Genomic DNA, 24,107 nt, shown 5'->3' on the forward strand with positions numbered 1-24,107 from the left:
AGACACGGAGGCCCATTGATGTACAGGCAGACGATCTAGCAAGAAAGGCAATCTATTTGCTCTTTGATAAGGGTGGCTCCAACATGTATTACTTTGAGATTTTCCCGACGATATCGAATTTATATGCAAAAGAACGATATTACTCTTTTGGGTGCTGACAGGATATTTAATAAGCGGCTCTGCCTAATACAGTGCCATTTCTAATACGAGACTGAGAGGCGCTAATGATTTCAACGCGTCCTTATTCATTTTGCGTCTTAATCTTTATGTTACGATGAATTTTGCAGAAATGCAACATGAAAAACTGAAATGTTTGAAAGTCCAGAGACAACAGGCGATGACAAAGCAAACACTTGTGATTCGAAGTGGCACTCGGAGTTTGTCGTCGGCAACTGCAGCGTGTTCAGTACAGCATTTTTCCTCGATGCAGGATTCCCCATTGACTATTGCATCGGTTACCTGGTGTTTTCATCCGAATCAGCGCACTAACTTATCCAATTATGCCACAGAGAATCGCAGTGAATAAGATTGGATTAAATGCCTTGTGCCAGGGTACTGGAGCAGAGCGCCTCCTGCAGGTAGGCAACCCGTGAATTAAACCACACGTTTTACACCTCTGCCGCACTACTGCAGTTTTCCCGCTCTCCACCTGAGAGTCTTCATAAAAATTCAATGATCATTTTTATTTTTTTCTTTACTGGCTGATGTGTTTATCCAAAGGGGATCTATAATGTTATCTACTTGAACAGCTCGACTGGTGAAATAAGGCTAAGTAGCCTTCTTGAACACAGAGTGACACAGAGAAAGCAGACAAGGATTTCTGTAAATAAATAAATGTAGGAATCTGCTTCTCATGAGAACACATCTAGCACAAATGTTCCACAGGTATTGCAGAAAGTCACTTTAGCGAGGTAGACAGGTGTGCTGAGCCTTACGTGTCTTGCCCTTGCCAAGAAGGGCATCGCTGGACCCGGCGGGGTACGAGGCGACGACCTTCACGTCGTAATCCGTGTCACTCTGCAGGTTCGGGATCAGCAGTGTGTTGACATCATCCCTGACAAAGGTTTCGACGGCAGGACTCGGGACTGTCGAGGTAAAACAAATGCTGAGTAGCGTGGAGACTCCTTTACTCAACCTTCGTCTCTGAGCAAATTTCACTGACCACATCTGGTTTTGGAGGGGAAAAAAAAAAAAAAATCGCCTTAAAACGCCTTGGACTGAATGAGCTACGTGTAAAAATAACAGTATTTTTACTGCCGGAGGCACAGTGCATTCGGTACTACAGTGTCTACGATTTCCAGTTCTCACTGAAACTGATTTAAAGGGTTCTAAATGCAAGGAGAGGACCATTTTGTACTTTCGCACACTAGTGTTTTACGAGGTGGCTAATGGAAAACGGGCCTTTAAACTAAAATGAGTTGCACTTTCCCAACAAGGAACTTCCATCCATAACCAAATCCTTCTCACCGATCACTGACATATATCATAGACGAAGTTCGAGTTGGAATTAACCTGGCACTCATTTCTTTACCTTCTCCATTGCTTCGCTATGCTGAGAAGTTTTTCACTCACCAGAGATGGGCTGGTAGATGACCCAGTAGCCCGAAGTGGGTGACGGAGGAGGGTCCCAGGAGACACGGAACCTGTTGTACCATTCTTCAGATACCCTGAGCTTGCTGGGTGGGGACAATGGCACTGCCAAATAGCACCACACACATCACATAGTCAGAAGGAGGCCACCCATGTCCAACTTCCTGTGTCATTTCCAGTATGTCACTGGCTAAGAGGAGCTTGGCCGTATTTGTTGTCTCAATGAAGGCCAAACAGATCCCTTCGTCAACAACAAGCAATGTTTTAGATTTATTGAAATCATATGTATAACTGGTTTTGCAGGGATTTATTTGTTATTGAATCCCTATTTTGTTTGAACAGTGAAACAGACCACAGAAGGCAGACTTTTTCTTGGCGCATGAATTATCTCCGCAGTGACATTTAAATCTTTAATCTAAAACGGTGACAAACCCAAATTGGTATTCAAAGGTAATAATTTATAAATGGTGCACATAATCAATTACAACTGAGGAAATAAAAGCCAGTTTAATGGCTTATTACTGGAAGGATGGAAGCCAGTGTTATGAATGGCTTTCATTACACTTATTAATGGAGAAAATCAATAGTTGTCCTTCTGCCCGTTTGCTGCACATGGCGTCAACTGTGTCGACTGAGGGAAAGTCTCGTAGCAAAGAGCGATGCTGCCAAATAACAGCCAGACTTACAGCCATATGACATTCATTAGGGAGGAAAAGTGCAGGTCATTTCAGGGTCAGCAGCAGAGGAGAACTGTGTGTGACCAAATACGAGCAGCTTTCATTGACACGTGTGCTGCCGAAATGAATAGCAAGTGCTGAAGTGTGTGTCAATGGGAACATTTTGGCGATCAGGACACAAGGACACACTCACGTGTGTTTCCCACAGAGGACACGCTCGTCCCATCCCTGCCAACGTAGACTGGGGTGACTGTGACCTTATACTGTGTGTCTGGCAGTAGAGGCTGCAGCATCACGCTGTTCTGCCGTCCTGGAACTGAAACCTATAAAGACAGTTAGTGCGATACATGAGTCAGTATGCGGGGGAGGGGTGGTGGTGGGTGTGGGTTGGAGACAATCACCAGGGGCGCGCCCTCTGTTTCTCCCAGGGACGGTTCAACATCACCCCCGGTCTGTTTCTAATCTCCGCTCCAGTGTCGGGGCTGACACCTCATCAACGGGACCCATGTGCTCAGCTCCTCCAGCATGTTGATTGAATGATCTCTAAGTGGCCCATGACTACACTCACAAACCCTGTCTTTCCCTGCTACTTTTAAGCTTTGTAACTGAACTTTCTGGAACTTTCCAAAATCATTTTCTCCTCCAGAGATTATATCAATTGGCTGCGAAACCTGTGAGAACGGCTCCGCGATCGAAGAGGTGCCAGAACTCAATCGGCTATGTTGACTGAAGGAATGAGGTGTTATTTATTATAGATGTTTGGTTTCCTCAAGATTAAACACAATTAAAATGGCACTTAATGAGTACGTTAACAATAAACTGCACCCAATAACACAGTAATAATTAGCTATTCAATGCCTGACACTTTCATTTTTTAACATCACTAGAACAAGATGTCCCAGATAAGAGTGCTGTTACCAGGCTCTTGCCAAAATATGTTTTTATGCTTTTTAAAAGAACAAAAATGAACTTCCAACAAAGGGTCGACCCTCTCTAGCTCATATGTGCTGCCTGTATAAAGAGATAGGGGGTTTAAAGGCAGTAAACAGCGAACAATTTCTACAGTATCACAAAGGTCCCATACAGCAGGCAATTAATCATATTGTTTCCACAATAAAATGGAGACTTCTGCAGTTCCTGGGAGAAACGGTAATGTTCTCATATTTAGACTTTTTTTTTTTAGCTTCATTTATTCACTGCCAGACACTTTAAGTTCCAGGCATGACCTAAATGCCAACGGAGACTTGCGGTCACCAAAGAGAGGGTGACAAATGAAAAGGAACAAATTGCGAAGCTGCACCATGAAGTCCATTGCTGTTTACTTTAAAAGATGAGTTCTCTTTAATGACATTGGTAACTGTCCTCAGAAAATGAATGAAAAACACCACCGTGGCTCTTCATCTTACAAATACAATTTGGACGGGATGTCTGCTCATAATTGGTTTTCCTCATAACTCCAAAGTCCCCCTTGCCATTTAGTCATAGTCAATTAAAGATTAGTACATTTAAATTTTACATTTATATTTCATTTATTTAACAGAGGTTTTTTTTGCAAAGTGATGCACATCTCCGAAGAACAATACAAAAAGCGCATTACATCAACAGAAGGAAAGATTTAAACGCAAAACATAATTCGTGTCATGATTCTTGACTGCAGTCACATACAGGTGATCTCCAACTTACGATGGTTCGACTTCCGATTTTTTCGACTTTATGATGGTGAGCTGGCAATAGACATTCAGCAGAAACTGTGCTTCGAATTTTGATTTTTTCCCGGCAAGCGATATGCGGTGCAACACTCTCTCGTGATGCTGGGCAGCGGCAGTGATCCGCATCTCCCAGTCTGTCAAGGTGTGTATTGGGAGTATTAAATGCATTTTCCACTTACGATACCTTCGAATTTTGATGGGTTTCGCGGAACGTAACCCCATCGTAAATCGGGGACCACCTGTACTATCATGTAATCCAAGTATACATTACACAAGTGGTTGCATGTAGACTTTTAAATTTTTAAACAAATTATTAAAAACTATTAAATAGATTAATAACACATTTATCGAGCATTTATGACATCAGTAGAATAATGAAGACGTTCTACGATTTATTCATAGGTCAGGTTCTATAAAAATAAGAGATATTTACAAATAAAATAATTTGCTTTTAACATTTTAACTGATTTTGCGCTACATGAAAACTAATTTCAAATGAGGCTGAGCCGTGTAGTTTGCGTGTTCACGTCATGTTTACATAAAGTGAAATTTTAGATATTTCAGAAAATTGATAAGCAAAGAACACATAATTAAAATAAACTGTAAAATTTTCTCATTTTTAGTGTTTGCTACCTTGACCTTTTGTAGAACAAGAAGCCATTGTATATCAGCTTGGTCCACTTAGTGGCTAGTAAGAGTTCCTCGACAGGTACCCAGTGACCACAAATTTCTACCCGGATGGTTGAGATGAAGGTTTTGAAACAACATCCTCTATATGCTGTTGGGCTTAGCTTTAATGTACATAGGCAGCTGGAGGATCGTCCAATAAATCTGGTGTATTCCCTGCACATTTTCAATTTCACATCACTAAAACATTTTGCTTCCCTCAACCTGCAACAAAATTTATGGAATGCCCAGACCTCTGTAGCTCCCATATTCTTCCGTGCCTGTTTGCATTTCGAACATGTGCCGACTTGTCTTACCTGTCCAAACATTTCACCGCAGTAAAAATTAGGCAATATTCTGCCTGACAAAGCAATTTAAAAAAACGTACTTGGCGTCAAGGGGTGAAAACAGTGGTGTCATTTAGAGGGTACACTCAACAGTCTGTCCGAATCCAATGTAATTATGCAAAATGGGCATTTTATAATGCATGTGCTTCTCATAAACTATTTATAATGCTTGCAATCAATCTACTATGGTTGACCAAGCATTACAAAGTGCAGAATTAAACCCAAAACTGTAAGCCGACGCTCTGCAGGTTGACTGTCCTGCAGGAGGGAAAAAACAACTTGGGGTGGAGGAGCTGTCCAGCAGACCTGAGGTGCTGAAAGATGCCCACACAGTACCAAATACACTTTTAAAGCTCCGCTTTCCAAAACGTGTCCTTGGATGACTCCGGGCCAGGGTGAGAGGGGTTTTCTAGAAGTTTTTAAGGTGTGTGTATCTGTGACCTAAATGTCATTTGAGAAGCTAATGAAATGTCATTCTCGCTCCACTATGTGCTCTGTCTTCGGCGCAGGCTGAGCTGCCATGGTTTAGGAGGAGAATTAAGATGCAGGTGAGGTGGCCATGTTCACCTGCTTGGATTCTCCACTGACATACCACTACAGAGCTGCTCAATCACACTGGGAAATCAGACCCAGCTTCAGTTTCGCCTTCATTTCTTTCTTTCTTCGGTTTAACTACCCAGCTGAATGTGTCGAAGCCACAGATGTATAAAAGCAATGAACGAGCTGCAGAACTACTTGCAAGTCCGGAAGTATATATTACATTTACATGTACATTTGTCTTCATTTTTGTTTATTTTTTCTAAAAGACACACCCAGTCTTCATTCCGTAAAAGCTAACTGAATGAGACCAGCGTCGAAGAATTGGGTTAATCACAGTAAGAAGCAAATGCCGTGTTGTTATGTTGCTGGATCCCAGGTTCAGAAAAATTCACTGTCAGCAAATATGAAATGGGATTTAAAATGTTTGAAAAGTGGTTCTATAAATCTGAAAAAGTTTTAAAAATTGAAAACTATGTTCCCAAAATCTGAAACAGGATTCCATCTGTTTCGATTTAAATCCAGTTCACATTTAAAGCTAGTTTCCAAAAATCTGAAAAATGGTTCCACAAAGCTGAAAGAGGGCACCTTGAACATAAAACGGGGTATTGCAAATCTGAAACATGGTATCAGACATCTGAAACAGGGTACCGCAAATCTGAAAAAAAAGTCTTGTGGACATCTGAATCGTGGTTCTGCAAATCTGCATTGTGCTGTATTCACAAATATAATACAAGACTCCAAGAGGGCTAGATGGGAGGCATGGTGGCACAGCGAGTAGTACTGCTGTCTCACAGTGCCTAGGTGGTATGAGAGGACATGGGTTCAATCCTTGCTCAGTCTGTGTGGAGTCTGCATGTTCTTCCTGTGTCTGTGTGGGTTTCCTCCGGGTGCTCTGGTTTCCTCCCACAGTCCAAAGACATGCTGTTCAGGTTCCCCCATAGTGTGTGAGTGACAGAGAGAGTGTATTTGTGTTCCACTGATGGATGAATGAGTAACCCAGTGTAAGTAGTGTATCTAGCAGTGTAAGTCACCATGGTGAATAAAATGTGTGGGCTGGTAACACTACATAGTGTTCATTGGAAGTTGCTTTGGATGAAAGTGTCTGCTAAAAAAATAAATGTAAAATATGTTCAATTGAGATTCCTTTGAAATGCAGCTCAAACCGATCTTGCAGCTAAACACGATTCCCAATGAGATATCTCTAAAGACAATGACTTGGAAATGTGTGGAAAGTTCAGTTATCAGGAGTCTAGCCAGCCCTTCACTATTTAGACCCCACACCAGGATTAAAGAATTTCATGAGATGAGCCCTTCTGCACAAGAAAACTATTTGCAGCTCTATGACACACACATCACACTTACCTCTTCCTCTGGGCCGCCACCCTTTAGGCTGATGAACGACACCCGGAACCGCTGCACAGTGGGGTCCAGCATGTTCCAGGAAACTCGAAAGCTGGAGGTGGTCTCGCCATCAATTAGCAGGTTCCTCACCCCTGCAGCATTGAAGGAGACAATGAACCATCGCTCATAGTCACAGGGGGGTACCAGCGCTCTGTATGCCTCTGTTACCCTCAAGCATAATACACATTCCACATCCTCTCTAACATCTTTAAAAGAAAGTGTCTTCAAACCAATGAAGCTGAAAGCAAAAGTCTTAAAACTGAGAGTATCCTGACATGGTAGCTGCACTTCGATAGCACCATTTCGTGGTTTCAAATACCCAAAGAGTAAGTGGCAAACTATGTAAAAATATATAGAACATATCGATACTGTTTTCTGGTATTTCCTGCAGGCTCCACAAAATAAGAAGGACATAGGTTTTAAAAATTCTGCTAAATCTCCATTTTTTTAAACAACTGAGAGTTGCTTTACCAAACTCAGCTGCCACTTTCTTTACATTTATTTATTTAGATGATGCTTTCATCCAAGCAAATGATACAGCTACATACAACTATAGCAGGAGGTGGGATTTGAACTTCTGAGACCAACAGTGTCGGGATTAATCAGTGCAACACCTGCTGCCCCCTCTTATGCCTCCACAATAGGTATAATAAATGGGGAAAAACGCACAGAAATGCAGCAGAAATTCTGGATTCTTCCAGCACTGCACTGCATTGCACCCAAGCATGCAACATTAATCCCATTCCTGTGGAAAATATGCCCAGCTGCAAACAGCAATAAATGGCCAACACCAGAGAAAGGGCTTCTGGGAGTGAGATGATTTACCTGCCATGGCAGTTGTGGAAGCAGCTGTTGCCCTCGGCACTAAAGGAGATAATACCATTAGATGGGTTTAATATTATCGCCAGAAATACAAGTATTTGTCTGAAAAGAAATACACAACAACTGCATAAAACGAACAAAAAAAAAGACCGCTTTCACTTTCTTCACTTTCACGTCATTTTAAGCACTGGTGCCGACGCTTTTTTTCAAATATGTGCAGTATTTGGTAAAACAAGACGATTCCTACAAATTTAAACATATGTTGCGCTGACAGAAGAGGAACATAGAACAAGCTGACAACTGATGTGTGACGGGAAAAGACAAGGTACAAGGAGAAAAATATGCGAAAGAAACACATGGAAGTGCGGACTATGCATAAGAAGCAGCGTGTTATTCGGGGAAAGTCTGAAAAAAAGAAACGTATCTAAAGTGGAACTAAAAGTGAAAACTTTAATGGAATGGCATTAAGATAATTCACAACACTTGCCAAGGTAATATCTGTCACGGCATTACATTTACTCATGTAGCTGATGCTTTTCCCCAAAGCAACTTACAATGTTTTATCCTTTTATACAGCTGGATAATCTTTATTGGAGCAATTCAGGGTAAGTACCTTGTTCAAGAGTATTACAGCAGGAGGTAGGCCTCAAACCTGTAACTACAGACTAAAGGCTCTACGCTATGTGCCTGCCAGGGCAAAAACGTGTATAACGATAATAAGTGCTGGAGTTTTCTTTCGTTTCCCTGGGATATACAAGAATAGCAGTAAAGAAACTCAGTCTCCCACGCACACACTGTCTGAACCGCTTGTCCCATGCGGGGTCGCTTGGAGCTGGAGTCCAACCCAGCATTACAGAGCGCAAGGCTGGAGGGGGAGAGGACACACCCAGGACGGGACGCCAGTCAATCACAAGGCACCCCAAGCGGGACTCGAACCCCAGACCCACCGGAGAGCAGGACCCTCATCCAACCCACTGCACCACCACGCTCCCAGTAAAGAAGCTACATATTCCAATAATTGAAATGAACACTAAATAAAATGATAGCAATACACAATTATTGCACGTCATAAAGATGATTTAAATGGACTGCTCAGATTTGTAATGAGTTCCTAATGTCCTTGCCTGTGTCTGAGGCTCCTGCCTTTATGAGGCACTATAATGAATAAATACAGGGGCTTTCACTCACAGGTTGTCTCCAGGGTGGTCACGGCCTTGCTCTCCACATCGCCTGCAAAGATGGCCAACAGCGACACCTCGTACTCCGTGAGCGGCTGCAGCTCTGAGATGAGGATGGAATCGAGGCTCCCCGTGACGAGCATCTTCGAAGGGATGGGACAATTAAGGGCGACAGGTAAACAAGTCCATTTAGGTGTAGCGGAAGGTGTGGGAAGGTACCTATCCGTGGCATTCAGAGGGCAATGGGTTCGGTCACGGTACAGGCCTTCTAGTCTGTCTGAGTGAGAAAGAGGTCAATTGCCTGCAGCAGACTGAGATGGGTCACCATGGTGAAATATTCCAGCCAACCGCCCAGCTTGTTATTTTCTACACGGGTACCTCTCCGTCAACATATCGACCCAGCTCGCTATCTATAAGGCACAGCTGCACCAAATCCCATATTGTCATAAAACTCCGTGATGCATTTACTCCAGCACATTCCATGCATGATGTCAGCCTTCTGAACGTAATTTTGCTAATATTTCATGCTGGGAACAAGCCATCAGGCAAGGCACACGAGTTCATTAGTACTGACATTAAGAACAGAAGAACGACAACATCCGTGGCATTAATAATATATTTCTATTGCTGCATTTACACGCTAAACACATTAAACAGCTGTTTTCGTCAGACGGGCACGTTATGCACGGTGTCTTCAAACTGAATCGGGTTAACACAAATTCTCAAGCGCAGAAACTCTTCATACGCATGCATTCATGTCGCATGAATTGAAACAGGCAATGACCAATCTGCTGACCGCAGTCATCCCGAAAGCAGCAACATTTCTGACACGGGGAAGGCAGGGAAGTAGGAGTCCAGACCCCTTTACCTCCTTCGCGTCTCTGCCCCCAGTCGGTTTCCATGACAGCCGGTACAAGACCACGTCTTGAGCTGCGTGATCCCAGCTGACCTGGAAGCTTTCTGTAGACACCGCAGTGGTCCTGAGGTTCTGGGGCTCCGGCACCGGTTCTGAACGGGACATGAATGAATTCGCCGTCTAAATATGAATGGCACGGAATAAAACCAGAGGCTGCGAACGTGTAAATCTATCATGCAGCAAGTGAAACTCATGGTTTTTAAGCGTAATAAATGGCAGCTCATTTTCTGCTCTGTCAAGATCTGCTTCGACTTTACAAGATCGCGTTCAATTCAATTTATTTTTGTATAGCGCCCTTCCCAGCCTCGGAGCATCCAAGACAGCGAAAAGTAGAGAATGGCCTCCAACAAATACCGTGACCATACAGCAGTAACAGTGACATACAGCGGAAAAACAGGTACTTAAAAAATGTGAAAGGCAACAAAAGAAACTTCCTTAAAGACTTAAACATTCCATGTTGGAAACCACAAAACAATGCTGTTCTGGTGCAAAGAAAGCAGAACAAGTAAAAACTCACAGTGATCAGACACGGGGAGGCTGTAGTCAGACAAACATTCAATTACTGCTAAATATGAATATTAAGTTGAAACTGAATGATATGGCAAAGTTCTTCCAAAGACACGTCCACAAAAGAGTTTGGTAAAGAAGACTACAGCAGACTACAGAACGACCACAGCAGGCCAAAGCAGACCATCTCGCAGACCACATACAGACTACAGTTGGACTAAAAACAGAAATAAAGTAGATCACAAACAGAATAACAGAGCACAACAATAGTCCATATATAACAATAGTCCATCTTGGTCCACCAGACCGAAGACAGGCTACAGATAGACCACAAAGAGACGAGAGACAGGACAAACACAGAACACATACAGACCAACATCACACCACAAACAGAAAAAGACAGACAACGGGCAGATTAAAAAAAAAAAGTCGGACAACCGACTGGTCACAAACAGATCACACACATAGTAGTGCTGTACTTACCGGTGGTGAAGCTGCCGGTGAGGGGGTCGGCTTGACCATTGTCATAAATGCCAAATACGGCCACCGTGTACTCAGAGAGAGACGTTAGGTTCGTCAACACCACTGACATCCCCTGACCCGCTTCCACCTGTGGGTCACAGCACAGGGTACCATGTTGGTACGTACTGCAAAGCCGCACATCTGCACGAGTGTGTTTCCGCATTGTGTCACTCAGCTTGAGCCAGCTGGCGCTCTTAGAATCACCCCCGAATGCATCTTGCACCTACCTCTTTGAATTCGCTTCCACCGGACTTGGCGTACGCGACACGGTAACCTGTGACCTCACTGGACGGAGAGTCCCACGTTACCCTAGCGGAGCTGTGGTCTACGTCCCAGAACCTCATGTTCCGGGGCGGAAGCAGCGGTACTTTGGACAAAACAAGATGTATACGAAGAAGAATCAATCAGACTGTGAAGTAAAGAACCAAATTCTAACAATTTACATTACTTCTGGGATTTTTATTCCTCTTTCCTATTGAGCTGAAGGTCATGTGCAAGAGAATAACAGCATTAATTTCCATTATATCCATACACACGTATATAACGTGTGAATTTTTGTGATAATTAAGTTTTCCCCTTACTGAAGTGTAACGCAGTTTGTTCACCCCAATTTAAGCAAGATCAGCGAGTTAAATTCTTAGGGCTCCTGGTTTATCAGGAGCTGAATGAAATGCTGATTGAGGTATAGAAGGTGCTCCAGGGCAACCAGGAAAATAAGAATTTTAACCCTGGAGAACGAATCCCCCGGGACGTATCTCCATCCCTGTATGAGTTAAGAAGTGAGCAGCATCAAAATAACTCAATTCAAGTCTGAAATGAGCGATGGAAGATGAGTCTGTAATGTAGCGAAGATGGTTAAAGTTTTAGAGGTGGGGCTCACAGGTAGTTTCCATAATCGTTGAAGGATCGCTGGTCTCTTCGCCGTGCATGGCATATACGGTCACAATGTACTCGGTGTCAGGGATCAACCCGTGCAGCTCAATGTTGGTTTTCGAGTGCTTCACTTTCACCTGTATGGAAACCACAGGTCCCATTAAGGGTTAGGGTAAGACCTCTTGACTTACCCTAATTTGAATGGACTCCCTATGCATACTAAGATGGACAGTGACATTGGTGACATCCTTGGGTGTAAATACACCTGCAGGACTATGGTTGACCCATTAGGACTTAGCATCCTATTAAGTTGTTGTAAATGGCCTTGAGGAGGGGTGATGATTAAGATATCTGTTTAACATTAAGAAGACATGCTGGGTCATACTGTGATTCAGTGCTGTTTTCAAAGTGACCGTTTTAGGTTATCTTTCAGTGTTTGCAGAAGTTTTTCTTGTCTCGATTCCACACATTCTTTAAGCAATCAAAAATTTTAAAAATGGAATTTTTTCTTTTATGCTGAATGGGTTCTTTTATGGTAAATGGGCTCTGAGGTCTTCTATTCAGAGACCCTGTTCCCACAGGATGTAAGGACCGACCATCCCAGCTGTGACTGAAACCAGTCGGCCGTCTGTGAAACAACATTTCCCAGGCTTACCTCTGAGCTGTCAGGAATCTCATCCGGTGTTGCCATGGCGTGAACAACCAGGTAGCCTGTAGCACCCTCTGCAGCCTTCCAGCGGGCCTTCATACTGCTTTGTGTCACATCATACAGCTCCAGGTCACTCACTGAAGGCAGAGCCCCTGGACCACAAAGAGTGGGACATGAGACAGTGTGGTTGGCAAGGGGGCTACAAAACACCCCCCAGTAACAATCACTGACAACTTGACGGTGCTCTTGCGACCATTCCCCCGAAAGCTCTTCCGTCTGTCTGACCCCTCATGAAACTAGACACCCAATCGCATTCATTTATATGGCTGACACTTTTCTCCGAAGCACCTTACAGTGATTTATCCATTTATATAGCTGCATAATTTTTACTGGAGGAATTCAGGGTACGTGCTTTGATCGGGATACTATAGTATAGCAGGAGGTAGGGTTCAAATCTGGGTCTTTCGAGTCTAAAAGAAGGCAGCTGTAACAACTACTGTACTAGCTGTGCAGACCATGCTAGCTGCCACTCTTGACAAATGGTAAGACTTCAAGTGATGGTGTTCCTTAAACAGGTTGTCCCACCCAGTCCTGAAGAGAGTGTCCAGGATTTTCCTTCTTTGACTTTAAGAACATCCCGCCTCGTTTTTGAGAGGCCACCAAATTACTTCAATTAGGCCCTAATTATAGGGGAAATGATTAGTTCTATTGAGTACTTAAGTGCTCATTTAGACTGAAAAACCTGGACACACTGCAGCCCTTTTTGATGCGAGAGGTGGAGATAATCTTACAGGAATGACGGCAATCAGACCACACTCGAGCGAGTGACGCACCGCATGGATGGTACTAATTCACTCAGAATAGAATATACTTTCACCATATGTGATACCCTCATCCCACACATCTGGCCAGAAGACTAAAGTCAAGTGGAAGAAGCAGCTTTTGATAATGGATTGATGGATTGATGGATGGATAGATGGATGGATGGATGGAATCATTTAATACTTATGAGGTTGTATAGTAGCTTTAGCCACGGAAGAGATTGCGTTGGGGTGTACAGGACTCACGGGTGATCTCGACTCCTCGCAGGGCCTCACTGGCCGCGTTGGGGTAGACAGCAAACACGGCAATCTGGTACTCAGTGTGAGGTCTCAGAGCTTTCAAGACCACTGAGTTTTCACTGCCATCCACCAGTATCTGGGGAGTGGGATAGAAAATGCAGATTGTAGTGTTCAGTAGCACAAGGGTAGTAGAACAAGTAAATAGTGTGCGTTACCTCCTCGGGAGTGCCATCTTGGGAAGGGTGGTACACGATCTGGTAATTCCTGACATCTCCCAGGGCATGGCTCCACGATACACGAAAGCTCCTGCTCGTCACCTCTGAGATCTCAAGGTCTTGTGGTCCTTCTAAGGACTGGCCAGTCTCAGTTGCTGGAAACAGTGACAGTATGAGTCTATAATCACGTACACCTTTTACACTGAGGAAGGTAGCTTTACCAGAAGGATACCAGTTAATTACTCATTTCATTTTCCTCAGTTAAAAACAGCTACAATATGCAGCCCCAACACAATGTATGACTGTTATAGGCATCCGTTGATTTACAAACTTCCTTTATCTGAAATTTCATTATGACGGCTCTTGGCTTTTGACACCCAATTTTCAATTTCAGGAACAAAAAATCAGTATGATGAAATTTATTTGTGTGTCCAAAAAAATGTGAAAGTCACATATCATGCAAGCGAAGTAAAAGTACAGTAGTGTACTGTAGTTGGAGCGAGTGTACCATCAGCTGTTTCCTGTTGCTGTCCTGTATTTCCTACTTTCAGTTTGCTTTGGTTCAATGCATTTGTGCAGCGGTAGTGCAAGAAAGACTGCCAACCTCGTCTCTTCTCCACCCGCCACAACTCACAATCAACTGTTCTTCACCTCACTCAGGGAGTGCAGTAAGAGTCGATTACAGTAAATTGCCTTGTTTGTTTCTTTTAAATTATTGTCTGCACTCATTTCTTAACATGAACTCGATTAGTTTTCGAAACACACTCCCTAGAAACATGCCCATTATTGACCTCATTAACTGTTTGGTAATCGTGAAGTGTTTTGCATCATGCCGGAATCATGCATTGATCATAATATAGGTGTTTTGTGATATTTTGGAAAATTGGTTTGGGGTTTTCAGATGACCTGGAAACGTATAATTATTTTTCCCATTAATAATAAGGGGAAAGGCATTCAGTATCCAAACTTCGGTATCAGCACTGTTTTCAGGAAAGGAATAATTTCATAAATCGAGGGATTTCTGTACTTGCAATACCAATAGCAACAGTTGTAGAACATTTCTCAGAAGCTCTTGCTATAAAAGGATGATCTGGGGTGGTGGCCATTGCCCCAGATCGAACCCCAACCTTTGATCTCCTTGTCCTGCTCTTCGACTCGCTCGCACACGGTCTTCGTGAGGCCCTCCACAATGGTGCTCATGATGCTGAAATCTGCCACGTTGTACACGTGTGTCTCGTCTGGGTCTGACGCGATGGCTTTCAGCTCGTTCTCATCCGCGTTCTTCACGCCTTCAGGCAGAATGAGCGTTGCCACAGTTACCACTGTTTGACTTTTTGGAGTTAGCCATATCATTCCCACCATTCACCTTCCCACAGGGAATTCCAGACCATTTGTGATGTTTTTCATATTTCATCTGTAATTTCTCTATGGTTCCCATACCAATGGCAAAGAGCTCCACGCCGCTGTCCCGCAGACTCTGCGCCGGAGGGAGGACATCATCCTGGGACTTGCCATCTGTGATGAGGATCCCAATCTTGGGAACCCCTGGTCTGGCACCAGACTCGGGTTTAAAGCTGTTCTCCAGGATGTAGGTTAACGCCAGGCCTTTCATCAAATGGGCAGAGCCACAAGTAATGAGATACTTCACTGATACATTCACATACTCCCTGACTTGATTTTTTTAACCATCAGCATTAGAAACACTTACGTTGAACAATTTTATTTCTGAGCCAGCATTTCTGCTCAAAGCAGCTTACAGTTTCTGCTCTTGTTTTTACCTCTGGATATTTTTATGGGGAAAATGAGTGTTAAGTAGCTTGATCAAGGGCACTGAGACTAGGATTTGAATCAATAAGTTTTCATTTACAAAACAATGTCAGTTACCCCACTCTTCCTGCCGTCCCTGCCTTCATTTTCTTTTGGGGGAATTGGGATTTGCAGAGGTTTTGTGATGGTTTAATAACATGTAGGACTGGAGCAGCTGCTGCACCTGTAAGCGTGTTTCCTCCTTTATAGGGCAGGTTGTTCACCGCCTCGAGAACGGCTTCCTTGGTGTTGAAGGCGTTCAGGTGCCACTCGATCCTGGGATCGCCGCTGTACTGAGCAAGACCTGAACACAAAAGTTCATTCTAGAGCGAGCCAGCTTTATGATAGGGCTGTGCAACCTTTTTTTTAGCAAACATATACAATCATATCATAATCTGGTCTGAGGGCCACACGTCTAAATATCGTACTCAGTGACATACCGAGTCTTAAATATCCAATGTGAAACACTATTATTTATTTTATTGTTATTTAGCTGCACTGCATGTGTCTAACTATAGCTGTATCATGTCATTCAATTTATTTTACTGCATTTATCTTATAGCAGTTATCGTTTATGTTAATAATTTTACAAATGATCTTGTGAGCAACATTAAGTGAAAAAGTGGGCTACATGCAGCCCACAAGCCACACGCTGGACACCTCAGCTTTGCAGAGAGAGGCCTTGTAACCTTTAAAAGCTGCTGACATTTCAGAGGGAAAGGAAAGAAAGGAAGAACATGTAATATTGAAATGTGATGTATTCTCATGAAAGTAATTGCTTTATTCATTTGGAGGTTATTTGTTAAAGAAAACATGGTTAAGGGCCTCGTTCAAGCACGTAACAGTAATGCACTTCCACGAATACATTGAATTTAAAACCATTTTGCAGCTTTTTGTTCATTAGCCAGGCACCGCTTACAAACGAAGCCAGACCTGATTGTGGCGTCCACCATCACTCACCGATACGGGTTTTGTCGAACCCGACAGTGAAGGCTTTCACCAGGTTCTCGAGGAACAAGCGAACCAGCCGGAAGTTCACCCGCCCGATGCTCCAGGAGCCATCCACCAAGATGACGATGTCAGCTATCGCCGGAGTGGTGCACACAAACTGATCAGCTGCGACAGAACCAGACACAAGCATCCGTGGGTCACGGACTGAAGCGCTTCAGAACAGCTGTAACAGCATCAAATACGTTTTATATGCAGACTGGTTACAAAGCATTTATTTCTTGCTGTGATTGAGAAATTTTCACTCGAGAAAAAAAAAAACACAATGTTTACTGCGCTGGAAAAAAAAAATCTTTATTATCTGTTCACAGTGATGGCAACAGCAGACCATTTAGAGCCTTAATTGTGTAGCAAATTAACATCAGCACTTTGTGTGGAAGGACAATGAGCCCTTATCATCGTCTCATTATCTTATTTATTGTTACACATCTTGTCTCATGTCGAGGGGGAGGGAGGGAAAATCCTGCTCTCCGCCTGGACCATAAAACTTGCAGTGACTCTAATGCGCTGGATGCCATCCAGATTCTACAGATCTCTGCAGACCATTTGGGAACATAACCTTTGCAAGAAAAAAAAAAAAACAGATCCTGGGAGCGATAGGAGTTGGCTTTTGGACAAACACCCGTTTGATAGGGAGAGACTGATGAGCTCCGGGCCGCTCTGTAGTCCCCCCAGCCGGAACACACAGGCACAGCCACGACCACATAGACCTGCAGTTTATGTGAGCAGCACTCGTTTGTTTAATTTTGGGGGGGGGGTTATGCCAACTGTACGGCACCATGAATCAGTACACACACACACACACACACACACCGCCTGAAACCGCTTGTCCCATATGGGGTCACGGGGAGCCGGAGCCTAACCTGGCAACGCAGGGCACAAGGCTGCAGGGGAAGAGGACACACCCAGGACGGGACGCCAGTCCGCCGCAAGGCACCCCAAGCAGGACTCGAACCCCAGACCCACCGGAGAGCAGGACCCGGTCCAACCCACTGCACCCCCCGCCATGAATCAGCCCTGTATATATCAAGCATCGACAAATTATAAAACAGCAATAAATTTATCCGAAGACGAAAAAACAGGCTCACAACGGCAATGTGCTAAATCTGCAAATCTCCATCCCTGCTTGTTACTGAAGGTAGTAGGTGAGCGAGCTTAGCGGGAAATGTAAAACGGCGTTTTCCTAGGGATAAGTGGGTGGAGTCTGTTGATCCTGATTGACGGTGCTGTTAAGCTTTGATGTCAACGAACGCTGCGAAGGGCGCCACCGCGTCGGATGAGGTATGTCGAGAGCAATATGTAACCACGTGTGGTTATAGCTGGAATGAATGTAAAATCACGACTGCGTTCAACAAACTGGAGAAGGAGAGAATAGTAATTCGGATATCCGGCAAAGCCATTCCTTGAAACCACTTCCAGCTCAGCTCGGTCATCACAAAATGAAAGATTTCAAATTCAGCTCAAATTTGATTAATTTAAGAGAAAACCAAAGTGCGACCGCAGGCGTCGGACTCGGTCCAACGCAGGTACCGAACGCTAACTCCATCATATCCTGAACCTGATGCAAATGAGAGGAAAACACAAAGTTTACTTAAGGCCACTCTTGTTGCATGGCACTGAGGCTTTGGTTATTAACTCGGATATATTGCGGTTTCAAACTCTGATGCGAAACGCCGCCTTACATTTCCAGCACAAATCAACGCGTCCACACAACGGGCGCGGGGGGCTGTTGAGAGCGCAGTCTTAAATAATGCAACACCCTGAGATTTACAGCACGTCCATTGCGTCCAGGTTAGCTGCACGAACCCCATTTTCCCCATAGTTCCCCCCTCCAGCCGCCCAGAACCAAGACCTGTCCCAACGCAAATGAAGCCTGCGTGCAGTAAAGTGGATCTCAGACCTTCTCCATCTTCAGGATGGTCCCTCATAACCTCTCAGTGGGAAAAAAAAATTAAACAGGAGTCACGTGAGGCTTCTAACGGAAGACACTGACATCGTAATTAAGCTACCAGGGACTGATAGACCATCGGCCGACAGTAAAGTTAATAATTAACCAAGACACTTGCGTGCTTTGTTACAATTATTAGGCGAATTCATCGAGCAACAGCGTTTCTCAGATGCACGTCTTTGCCTCCAGACAGCAAACCAATCAACCGAGACGCGGTTAGCGAAGGCCCTTCTGCGTTTTTCATTCACGTTACGTTTTCATCAAACGGGAGCCGCGCCACCGTGGGAAACAAAGGCTTTGTGTACGATGAATACATTGTCTGTGATGATTCAACAACCATACAAGTACTTCCTGGCCTCTACGGTTTTTATTTATTTAAAAAAAAAAAAAAAAACACTGTCGTGTTTAAACAGCGCATTGTATGGTAACATAAAGGAAGGTTTTAGGGAGCTCGCTCGTTCTAAATCAATTTTTCACCAGCCCCCCAGAAACGACATCAAAACTAACAACTGCGAAGCGGCTCTTCGCTTCCTCTCCCGTGGGTTATTAGAGCTTCTGCTTTCAAGCGTGAGAAACAAATCTCGGAGCGAAAAAGCGGAGCGCGAGAAACGAAGAGCGGAAAAGCCGCGGCGCAATCAAGCTGCGAACATAAAGGGGGCGAGTCCACAAAGCGTCTCATTTAAGGACGTTAAACACAAGTCGGGCTCTTAGCTTTCCTTCACGTCCCGAGCGCAATGTCCTTGAGACGCCTAGCAGAAGAAATGGCCTGAATATGAAACAAAAGTGAATTTCATTTTGGGTTGCAGAGATTAAGGTCGAAGCCTGGGCCCCAGGGCACGGTGGATGTGGGACCGCTGAGGCCGAGTGTCCGCTCTGAGCGTAGATCCCCCAGGTCCCCAGAAGCTCAGCTTCACAGGGAACCCCCAGCTGGGACCCCTGTCAACCAGGTCTTTATTGGGTCTTGCCCGAGCTCCAGCTTCCAAGGCCTGCTGTGCACCGTCCATCTTCGCACAGGAAATGAACGAGGTCCCGTTCCCAAACGATTTAAGATGTCCTTTAAACTCTCATTTTAATTTTTTCTAATTCGATTACCGATGGTCAAAAAAGCGAAAGCACACAAAGCCTCCAAAACAACACTGCTGCTGGACAGCAAAGCCTTCAAGCCATCTTTATCAGCTTCCCAGGGTAACATCTCCCAATGAGCAACATACAGAACTGAGCAAAAGTTTTAGGCACTTGGGGAAAAATGCTGTAAAGTGAGAATACTTCCAAAAATAATGCTCTTAATTAATAAACTTCCTACAAAGCTCGGTAACCATCCTTAATCAACAACCGCTTGTCTTGAGCGGGGTCGCGGCGGGCTTGGTCGGGTCTCGCTCTCCGGTGGGTCTGGGGTTCGAGTCCCGCTTGGAGTGCCTTGCGATGGACCGGCGTCCCGTCCTGGGTGTGTCCCCTCCCCCCTCCAGGCTTGCGCCCTGTGTTGCCGGGTTAGGCTCCGGTTCGCCGGGACCCCGCTTGGCATAAGTGGTTCCAGTCAGTGTGTGTAAACGCGTGTGTGTGTACTTTCTTTAACGACATACAAAGCCCTTACCGAAATACTTTTTGCAAAAGGAATGCTTGGAAATCAAAAATATGCTCTTTCCCATTGACACTAATGCAGAAGACATTAAATAACTGTCTAAAATATTTCTGTGAAACATCTAAGTGTCTAAGACTTTTGCACACTACTGCATCCATGGTGAAATGCAGCAGTAAGATTTTGACGTACTCTGATTTTACTGTTTTCCCCATTGCCGGTGGCCACAACACAAACCTGGGAAAGGTTTATAGTAAACGCACATGATGCGCTAAAATAACTCAGCAATGCGATTTCTCCCTGAAGCTCGAATTGGACCACTTTTAAGGAAGTGATCCAATTGCTCCTGAAACCCCACCAACCCACCAGGGTGCTGAAATGCTGCCACAGCACCACCGTCCCCATATGAGGATACAGAAACGGCATTTCCAGGCGGACCAGCCTGCCCGTATTCGTCCTGGTCCAGACAGCGCGGTGAAAGAAGCGATGGAATGAGTTTTCTATTTCCGAGTGAAAAACTCATCACGGCGAGTCCACGCCGGAGTAAGGGAACACACCTCTGCGCAGGAATGCAGCGTGTACAGCAATGCAGCAGGAGCCATGTAGGCATATAATTAAATGAACAAAGCAAAAACGAGAAATGAAACCGGCGATACCGCAGTGGCCGGTGGACAACGGGCAAGTGATGGAAATATGCAAACCTGGAGGCCAATCAAATACTTTTGCAGTGATGCCGAGTGTAATCCAAGACTCCGCGAGAGACGCGCGGGCTACGTCTCGCAGCACAATCTCATGATTATGTCTGCGCTGGAACATTAACATAGAGGGTAATGAGAGGGACCCAGCGAAGCTCTTATAATGAATTTATCCTGCCCCACAAGTCAAGGCTGCAGAGTGTTAAACGAAAAATAAACAAATTGCACGCTGGCAGGGCAAAAAATGTCTTTTTCGTGTTGCGCTGCTCAAAAAATCACCCCAGCGAGGATTTTCGCAGCATCCTTCCTGATGTCCTACATAATACTGAAGAATGCAGGTTTGGCAAAGGGTGTCTCACTGTGTCCCCATGCTTCCATCTGTGTCTGCCTGTGTCCATCTGTGTCTGCCCGTGTCCATCTGCATCACTATGTCCCTCTGTGTCCATCTGTGTCCAACACGTTTATTCTTCTCTAACATCTACATCTTAAACCTAAAACTTAGAAAATGAATCAAAGGTTGCGAGTCTCACACCTGATTCTACTTACCGACTTGGCTTAACCAAGCCAGCTTGGGGTTTGTTTATTTTCACACCTGCACTGCTCCAGTTTTTTTTTTTTTTTTTTTAACCACACACATAATTTCCTATGAACCAAAATAGGGAACAGGTCCTTAAACACATTTACATTTATTCAGTTAGCAGATGCTTTTCTCCAAGGAGACTCACCATGTTAAGGTTACAACTATTTACCCATTTATACACCTGGGTAACTTCACTAGAACAATTTTTGGGTAAGTACCTTACTCAAGGTGGGGATGGAACCAGCAACCTTGGGATGCCAAGGGAGCAACTCTAGCCACTAGACTACCAGCTGTTCCCTGGTTAAGGCTGATGAGAAAGACTGGTTCTCATTCAATAAAGACGTTGTAGTCAAACTAAGGGACACAAGCGGTTCACATACTTTCAGGCAGTACTGTATCTATCTGTCCGTTGGTCTGTCTATCTCTCTATCTGTCTGCATCCCTCCGGATCGGTCCGTGTTTCCCTCTATCTGCCTGCGTCCACCTTCGTTGCCCTGCTCTCCAGGCCTCGCTCCACACCAAGGACTGCGCTGCGCTTCCGATCCGTGGCGGTGCCCCCGGGGATGGCCATTTCCACCTTCATCAGCTCTCGGCTCCGGGCATCGGGTGACAAGCAATGGATGGACCGCACATACGGCTCATATAAACAACCTGACCAGATCCAGACAGAACCACATAGACCACCTGTCCGGTGTGCTGCTGATGGCTCAAAGCGGCTCGCTTGCAAACGGCGCAGGTGTTCGGAACAAAAAATTCTAAATAATGAAAGATTCTTTTTTAATATAGTCAGACATCCTCCATTATTTGTCCAAACTACATTTAGCATATTTGATACACTTCGAATTTGGTGTTCCCAGGAACCAAATGGCATTTTAAACAGTGTGATGGGAAGAGAAAACCATCAGGTGCTTTAAGTAATCCATTAAGTCTTTTCCCTTCAACCACAGCGTGTTGCCGGCATTCAGCTGAACCGCAGCCGCGGAACAATTAAAAGTTTCGGGATTTTAACGTGACGCACGATCAATCGGAGAGCCGAGGAAGGGAGCCTAAGAATGTGCGTCTCTGCTGTTTTCCACATTCCGGCAAAGCCCCAGTCGCTCGTTCTACCACCGCAGCAAAACAGCGGATGCAGAAACCGCATTATAGGTTTGACACGTAGTACCCCAAAAAAAAACTGATAAAGTGCACAGATTTCATCGGGAGTCGATGTCCAAAGGGCCGACCCCCCCCCCCATCTTGAGATTCCTCCTCCTCCCGCTCAGCATCAGCAAGCACAGGGCTGATTAAACTCTAATCCCCCTCTCCGGGGTTATACGGGCCCAGGCCAATCCCTGCCTTCAGACCCTGCCCGTCCTTCTGGAAAATTCATCAGCTGTCACGCTGCTGCCCCTGCAGTACGCCCCGTGCGAAAACGATGCTGTCACGTTTTAAAATTCATCGATGCCACATTTGCTCTACTTACTCATTCACAATGAGGAGGCACTACGCATTAATGTGTTCTGCAGCATTCCGCTGCTTTCTTTCTCACTTTCTCTCCTTTTTGTTGTTTCAGACCCTAATTTCTCCCAACCCCCTGTATGATTTATGAACCAACTTCAGCTGTCTGGGAATTTTATAGAGTGTGCAAGCACTTGGACCTTTATTTATTTATTTCCGTTCCCTCCTTTATTTGACATGTGCTGCATGAGATTCTGGGGGTGGGCGGGGGGGGACACATGCTGTCCACTGTCCAGATAAACAGCCCCCACCCCCCTCGCGCAGCTCTTCAGTCAATTCTTAGACATTCCTCGCAGAATCGCTCTCCTCGGAGTTCTGATGCTTAGACAAGACACATACCTGCACAGCGAGACAGGCCAACAAACACACAGACGATCCGGCGAAACGCGTGGCCTCGGCTCCCATTGTACGAGGCGCCCGCCGTCTTCAGGCTACTATTTAACCCCATTCGAACAGGCCCCGAAGAAACGAGGCTTTATGAACGTTGCACTTCAAGAGTGAGGTGCTTCTGCTCGAGGGAAAGAAACACACACACACACACAATGTGCGCAAACACTTGCCCCGAGTGGGTTTACGGCGAACCGGAGCCTAACCAGGCAACACTGGGCGCAAGGCCGGAGGGGACACACCCAGGACGGGACGCCAGTCCATCGCAAGGCACCCCAAGCGGGACTCGAACCTCCGACCCATCACGCAGCAGGGCCCGGTCAAACCCGCTGCATTGCCACACCCTCGGGAAAGCAATAAGTAACATTAAATGACTCTTTATTGAGCCACGGCACTGCCTAAAGCACAGAAAGGAGAGTAACGAACAACACTTAGTAACAGATAGATATGCTACGGAAATGCATCCTAATCCGAACTATAAGACTTATTACTTTTACACTAATTACTGTTACGCCGAGATCCTCGTACTTTAGTTGAGAAACTGGTCTGATATATATTTCCTATCCTTTTTTATTGTAGTCAGCAATTTATCAGCTACACAAACACAAAATATTCCACAAATTGTATTAGTCTGAGTATCAGGAAGTACCACACTTTCATCTGTAACTTTCAAAACGAAGGTAGAAAATGCCACTAAAAAGGATTTTTTTTTTTTTTTTTAAATCAAACTTTACACCTTTACAACTACAAGGAGGAATAGGATTACAGATCTGACATAAGTCTGAATAACAGCGCATTGCTTTCCAGCAGACGGCAAAAAATTGATTCACTAGTAGTGGTCTTTCACTTTGATGCCAGTTTGATTCCAGTCTGATTCCGGGCTGGCGTCTGCGCTTTTTAATCATTCAGAAAAATATCCTCAAGGCAATATCCTTTC

The 24,107-nt window shown here is 44.7% G+C and overlaps 1 protein-coding gene across 4 annotated transcripts in view; it reads right to left on the reverse strand.

Annotated features, from left to right (window-relative positions):
• The window catches only part of col14a1a (collagen, type XIV, alpha 1a), an 84,121-nt gene that overhangs the window by 40,483 nt on the left and 19,531 nt on the right, over positions 1 to 24,107 (reverse strand). For all 4 annotated transcript variants that reach the window (XM_029260058.1, XM_029260056.1, XM_029260057.1 and 1 more), the window contains 17 exons: positions 16,440 to 16,595; positions 15,664 to 15,783; positions 15,114 to 15,278; positions 14,801 to 14,962; positions 13,674 to 13,828; positions 13,465 to 13,594; positions 12,404 to 12,549; positions 11,756 to 11,885; positions 11,103 to 11,242; positions 10,837 to 10,963; positions 9,799 to 9,938; positions 8,941 to 9,073; positions 7,756 to 7,794; positions 6,892 to 7,022; positions 2,461 to 2,590; positions 1,573 to 1,695; positions 936 to 1,085 (listed from right to left, as the gene is read on the reverse strand). In XM_029260058.1, coding sequence (XP_029115891.1) covers positions 936 to 1,085; positions 1,573 to 1,695; positions 2,461 to 2,590; positions 6,892 to 7,022; positions 7,756 to 7,794; positions 8,941 to 9,073; positions 9,799 to 9,938; positions 10,837 to 10,963; positions 11,103 to 11,242; positions 11,756 to 11,885; positions 12,404 to 12,549; positions 13,465 to 13,594; positions 13,674 to 13,828; positions 14,801 to 14,962; positions 15,114 to 15,278; positions 15,664 to 15,783; positions 16,440 to 16,595 — 2,277 coding nt within the window. The remainder of the gene's footprint in view (positions 1 to 935; positions 1,086 to 1,572; positions 1,696 to 2,460; positions 2,591 to 6,891; positions 7,023 to 7,755; positions 7,795 to 8,940; positions 9,074 to 9,798; positions 9,939 to 10,836; positions 10,964 to 11,102; positions 11,243 to 11,755; positions 11,886 to 12,403; positions 12,550 to 13,464; positions 13,595 to 13,673; positions 13,829 to 14,800; positions 14,963 to 15,113; positions 15,279 to 15,663; positions 15,784 to 16,439; positions 16,596 to 24,107) is intronic.

The sequence above is a fragment of the Scleropages formosus genome, chromosome 18 (assembly GCF_900964775.1).
Source record: "Scleropages formosus chromosome 18, fSclFor1.1, whole genome shotgun sequence".
NCBI lineage: Eukaryota > Metazoa > Chordata > Actinopteri > Osteoglossiformes > Osteoglossidae > Scleropages > Scleropages formosus.